Below are 5,872 nucleotides of genomic sequence, written 5' to 3' on the forward strand. Positions count from 1 at the left end.
GCCGCGAGGATGGGCACGCTGAGGAGATGTCGTGTGGGTGCCCCCGCGCCGGGGCACCGAGGCTGAAACGCGGGCGTCGGCCGCGGGGCCGTCGCGAACGAACTTCTGCCACGCTTCAGAACTCTCTTCTCCATCTGTCCCAAGGCTGAGACATCTACAAGCAACGTGGAGCGCGGGCCTGGAGGCCTGGAGGCTTGAAGAGCAAGGGGGGAGGCAGGAAGGCAGACAGAAGGCCTTAAAGCCTTCAGACCAAAGGGAGATCTCGAGGCCAAACAGGGCTCGTAGCACACAGGGAGGCCAGGGGGTGTAAAACCAAGAGGATGGCCGGGAGGCCTGGAGAGAGGCCACAGTCCAGCCAAGAGACCTAGAGGCATGCAGACCCAGAGGTAGGTCTGGTACAAGGCATAGAGACGTATAGAGATCGATAGACCTCGAGATTAAGAAGCTATCCGGTTTAATTTGAGAGGCAGACGCATCTGCCTGGATACTTAGAGGCTTGCCAAGAGGCCTCAGAGCCCCACAAAGCAGTCCTGAACAAGGGGATCCCAGCCCCCACCCCCATTGCACTCACCTCTGCTGGGCTGGTCCCCTTGTGATGGCTGACACCTGATGGATGTGGCTAAGAGTATCGCGGTGTCACAATGTCTGAGTGGCAATGCCCACAGGATGCAGAGTTTCTGAGCTCTTAGCTGAGTGGCACAGTCAGGTGCACTCGAGGACTCGGAGCCATTAGTTACAGCAAACTGCATAAAGCAGCTCATAGCCCAACCTTCTTTCACACTGAACCACTAGTACTCGCAGCAGCAGATCTCCCCAAATAGCCCTCCTAATTAAGGGTAGGTGCTTATCAAGGCATCCCCAACACAGCTGGGGCTCAAGAGAATGTATTTCCTTGTAGTAATTGTGGCCCTGCAGAACTGGACAAGATTGCTGTAACCATTGAGCAGGAAGAGAGTCACACACCCACCTTGCACTATTTCCAGACGTGGCCTTGTTTGCTCATAAGATGGTGTTTTCACACAAAGCCTCACAAGGACTCGGGTTTCTCACCACATTATGTCTGTAGGGCACAGGCAGCACAGACGTGGGGCCCAGGAAGTACTGAACATGAGACAGTGTTGTTCTGCTCCGGCCCTGGGCACTGTTTGGGAACACTGGTGTTGCCTTGGATGCTGGGCAGCTGGCTGGAAACGCGAAGTTTCCCAGGCTGTGAGATTGCAGTGGTTTCTTGATGCCATCATGTTCCATAATTGACAGCATCACTTTTGAATCAAGGGTCCTGTGCTAGCTGGGCCTGGGCGGGGACATGTGTGAACCCTGGAGTCTTTGTAAAGTGATGTGGGACTCGTGGGAGCGCTGTGGCTGTCACTGTGTCCTCAGGGACTGTGTCGTGTTGGGCTGCCACTGGAGGAAGCAGCGAGCCCTGCGGCCCTTCAGCAAAAGCAGATGTATTTTTTTCTGTCTGAGGCTTCCCTAAAACCAGCATCACCCCGTGAGATGGAATGAAGGCAGCTCAGCCTGCAGCCAGGCATGCCTTGCAGCTGGGGCACGCAGCATTGGTGCCAGGCTCTGAGCAGAGCGAGTCTGGCCAGGCATGGCCGCGTTCCGCGGGGCCGTTCAGCTGCGGCTTCCCCCTCCCTGCGCCTACAAATCCCAGCAGCACCATGGGCTGCGGGAGGCTGCACTGTAAACAGAGGCTCTGAACTCAGGCCAGACCCCGCCGCTGGCTCCTTCCTTTCCCCTCGGAGAGCTCGGAGGAGGAGGAGGAGGGTCCGGGCGCCCGCCCAGCCGCTCCCCGCTGCGCGCCGCTCCGTGCCGCGCTCACACTGCTCTGCTCTCGCAGGGACCCGCAGCCATTTGGAGGAAGTTGGGGAAGCTCCAAACCGGCACTGGAAGGTGGAAGGAGAGGACAGCCGCCGCCCCGCGTCACCCCGAGAGTCTGCGTCCCGTCCGTGTGCCATCTGGGCCCTGGGGGAACCATGTCTGCGGGGGGGGCTCCCCAGGTACGGCGTGGCGGTGGCGGGGCGTGCTCCATCCCTGAGGGCCGCTTGCAGCGCGCTGGGGGGAGGCTGAGCTGCTGATCCTCTTTTGTGCTGCGGCGCTTCCATGGTGGCGGCTTTTTGGTGGTTTCCCGGGGGCTGGAAACCCCCCTGGTGGTTTCTTGCTTTTCTTGTCGTTTAGAAATGCTGTAACCCAAGGAAGCACCGCTAGTCCTGTGCAAGACTTTTCCTTTTAAATTGTCACTTCTTGAAGTTGTGACAGTCATCGGAGCGCTGGCTGGTCTCAGTGCCTTGTGCCATCTGTTCTCCTTGTGTTCCTGCCAAACTGCAGCAGAGCTCTGAGGGAGGAAGAGAGGAGTCCTGGGGAGGGAAGGTGGGTGGGATGGGTGCTGAGCTCTGCAGGAGAGATGCTTTGGGCTCCTCCTCTGGTCCTGACCCTGGGTTGGTTGGGAATTGAGGCTCAGCGGTCACAGCTGCAGGTAGCCTGGGTGGATCACCCCAGGTCAGGAGGGCGGTGGGCACGGGGCATCAGCCCAGAGCAAGCTCCTCTTGAGGATCTGTGCCAAGCAATGCTCTGCTGATAGGGAAGCTGAGGGAGCTGTGTTGTGCTGAAACAAGTCAGAGGCACAGTGGGAAATATCACAGGGTCCTGTGAAACCTCCTAGCACCCGACTCCTGCACGAGGGAAAGACCAAGGAAGCGCTCAGGGTGCCAGGATGCTGCCAAGCACTTCTGTGCGTGGTGAAAACCCAGAGAACAGAGAAAACCAAACCGAACCAAACCAGAAAAGCGATGGCCAGCTGCTGAAACACATCTCCTCTCTCCTGGAGCAGCCTGCCCACATCCTGAACCTGCTGCCTTACCCCAGGCTGAACGAGGTGCCCAGGGCTGGACATGAACTGGGTTCTGCGGGTGCAGAGATCCCCTCTGACCCCTGCACAGGTGAGGGCTCAGGGCTGGTGGGGGCTCACCCACAAGGGAGTGAGTTTGGTGCTGCGTTTCTGCATTCTCTGGAGTGCAGTTGGTGGAGGGGCTGCAGCAGGGGTGGAAGGAGCAGAGGGAGGAGTAGAAACCATACATAAATGTGTGCAAGTGTGGCACCCAGGGAGGAAACCCCCCACCTGCACTGCAGCCGCTCTGGCAGCGGGGCTCCTTCTTGTACAGATGTAGCCTTTTCTTCTGTTTGGGAGGCTCTTGTTGTAATTAATTGCATTTTTGTGGTAGCCTTTGAAATCCTGTCATAAAAGCATCAGGTAAGATCTAAGGATACTTGGGCGAGTTTGTGAAAGACTTTGGAAAGAACATTGTTTGCTGAGGAACGGTGTTCTCTCTCACCTTTCACTGGAGCACACGTTGCCAGGAGGAGGGAGCGTGGAGCTTATATTTCTTTTTATCTTTAATTATGCTTCAGGCAGCAGAAGCTTAAAATAGATGAAAGCGATGCCCTGAGGCTTAGTTAATTTTAGCTTATTTGTGAATTAACGCAGGCATCTCCAGCATAATGATGTGTATGCCAAATGCGTGTTTTGCAGTGTGACAGTTCATGGTGACCAGCTCTTATCCCTTCAACCAGGCTACAGATTTTTCAAGCCCGGTGGCTTGTTCGGTATTAAACAGTCGGAGGAGCCGTTCCCTGAAGGCCAGCAGATGCAGGAGGACAGCAAGATCCTCGTGAGCCCCTGTGCAGGTAGGTGTTGCGTGTGTCCTCAGTGGGGCTGCTGGAAATTGGCCTTGGCGGGGGAATGATGGTCTTGTTGGAGAGCTGCTTGCAGCCATTTGAGGCCAGCTAACGGGATTTTGTTTGCCATTACTGCTGTCTGCCAGCACTGCACTCACCAAGACACGGGGGAATAGGGCTCTGGAAAGGGTCCTAAACCCCCTGGTTAATTAGGGTGCTTGAAGCCAAGCGAAAGACACTGACGTTAACGCCCTGAATCTTTTTGACATCTAGTTGAGCCTGTCCGAACGAACAAGGTGGAGCAGCCTGATGAGAAGCCCGGGGTTGCTGCAGGCTCTCTGGAGCTGTACCCCACCGGTGCCAGCAGCTCCAGCCGCTGGTTCCATGGCGGGCAGCGCGCACCCGAGCGGGCAGGCACGGAGCGGGACGGCGCGGCCGGCCTCAGCCCGCTGCCCTCCAGGGTGGGCTGCTGGGTGCCCCAGCTTGGCAATGGCCCCTTCCGCTGCGCCCAGTGCGGGAAGGGCTTCCGCCAGAAGCAGAGCCTCATCACTCACGAGAGGATCCACACCGGGGAGAAACCCTACAGGTGCGGGGATTGCGGGAAGAGCTTCAGCCAGCGCCCCAACCTGCTGACCCACCGCCGTGTGCACACTGGGGAGCGGCCCTTCCCCTGCACGCAGTGCGGCAAGAGCTTCAGCCAGAAGGCCAACCTCCTGGCCCACCAGCGCATCCACGCCGCCAACGAGAAGGCGCTGGCAGGGGGTGAGCAGGAGGACGGTGGCTCCGGCAAACCGAAGCTGCGGGCTACGCAGCGCAGCTACCAGGACGACACCCCTTTTGTGTGCCCTGAGTGTGGGAAGAGCTTCCGGCAGAAGCCCAACCTCATCACGCACCGGCGCATCCACACGGGCGAGCGGCCCTTCACCTGCTTCCTGTGTGGCAGGAGCTTCAACCAGAAGACCAACTTGGTGACGCACTACCGCGTGCACACCGGGGAGCGCCCCTTCGCCTGCACCCAGTGCGGCAAGCGCTTCACACAGAAAACCAACCTCGTGACACACCAGAGCACCCACACTGATGTCCGCCCCTACCCCTGCGGGCAGTGCCAGAAGTGCTTCAAGGACAAGGTGTCCCTCAAAGCCCACCAGAAGACACACGCCCCTCGCCAGCGGAGGTGCCCGGGCCGGGGTCCAGCTCCCACCCTACCCTTCGGGGCTGCACCCACACTGCTGCAGCCAGGCAGCCTGGAGCAGGAGGCTCCTTTCAGCTCCATGCCACCGCTGCCTGTTCAGAAGATCCCCGAAGGCCAGGAGCTATACTCGTGCACGGAAAAGGGCTTCCCCTCGAAGGAGCAGCTGCTGCCCACACAGCAGGCCCATCTAGGGGAGCAGGCCTTCCCCTGCGTGCAGTGTGGGGAGGGGTTTTGCCCCAAGGTGACTCTGCTCCGGCCGCAGCATGGCCCCGCCACAGAGGCTCCTGCTGGCTGCACTGCAGGCTTCAGCCCCGGCCCGCACCTCCTGGGGCACCTCGGGGTGCAGCCCGTCCTCGGGGACGGCACGGCCCCCACACCGCCCACCCCCGGAGCGGAGAAGCCCTTTATCTGCAATCAGTGTGGCAACAGCTTTGGCCTGTGGATCTCCTTGGTTGCTCACCAGAAGACTCACGTGGGGCAGAAGTCCTACCAGTGCCCTGAGCACGACAAGAGCTCCGGAGATGAGCTGTCCACCAAATCTCCCCAGGAGAAAGACATGGAGGGGAGAGCCTGGCTGTGCCCTGAGTGTGGGAGAAGTTTTGTGCAGTATGAGCGTTTGGTAAAGCACCGCCAGAACCACCGGGGCCGGGGTCCTTATCGCTGTGACGTCTGCGGGAAGAGGTTCAGCCTGAAGACCAACCTGGTGACTCACCAGCGCATCCACACCGGCGAGCGGCCCTTCACCTGCGGCGTCTGCGGCCGCCGCTTCAACCAGAAGGGCAACCTGGTGACGCATTACCGCACGCACACCGGGGAGCGCCCCTTCGCCTGCACCCAGTGCGGCAAGCGCTTCGCCCAGAAGCCCAACCTCATCGCCCACCAGAAGACCCACTCGGGCAGGCAGCCCTTCACTTGCCTGGAGTGCCCAAGCGCTTCAAGAGCAAGCTTTCCCTCCGGGTCCACCAGCGCGTGCACGTGGTGGAGCGGCCCCAGAGCGAGCCG

The 5,872-nt window shown here is 59.6% G+C and overlaps 2 protein-coding genes across 2 annotated transcripts in view; one reads left to right on the forward strand and one right to left on the reverse strand.

Moving 5' to 3' along the window:
• LOC104914582 (GTPase IMAP family member 7-like) overlaps nt 1-5,872 on the reverse strand; it is a 104,986-nt gene that overhangs the window by 65,830 nt on the left and 33,284 nt on the right. The window lies entirely within an intron of this gene.
• LOC100544421 (zinc finger protein 605-like) overlaps nt 7-5,872 on the forward strand; it is a 21,457-nt gene continuing 15,591 nt past the window's right edge. The window contains exons 1-5 of the mRNA XM_031557024.1: nt 7-386; nt 1,844-2,003; nt 2,834-2,942; nt 3,574-3,687; nt 3,952-5,868. Of these exons, the coding sequence (XP_031412884.1) occupies nt 373-386; nt 1,844-2,003; nt 2,834-2,942; nt 3,574-3,687; nt 3,952-5,868 (2,314 nt within the window). The 5' untranslated portion in view covers nt 7-372. The remainder of the gene's footprint in view (nt 387-1,843; nt 2,004-2,833; nt 2,943-3,573; nt 3,688-3,951; nt 5,869-5,872) is intronic.

The sequence above is a fragment of the Meleagris gallopavo genome, chromosome 29 (genome assembly GCF_000146605.3).
Source record: "Meleagris gallopavo isolate NT-WF06-2002-E0010 breed Aviagen turkey brand Nicholas breeding stock chromosome 29, Turkey_5.1, whole genome shotgun sequence".
Lineage (NCBI taxonomy): Eukaryota > Metazoa > Chordata > Aves > Galliformes > Phasianidae > Meleagris > Meleagris gallopavo.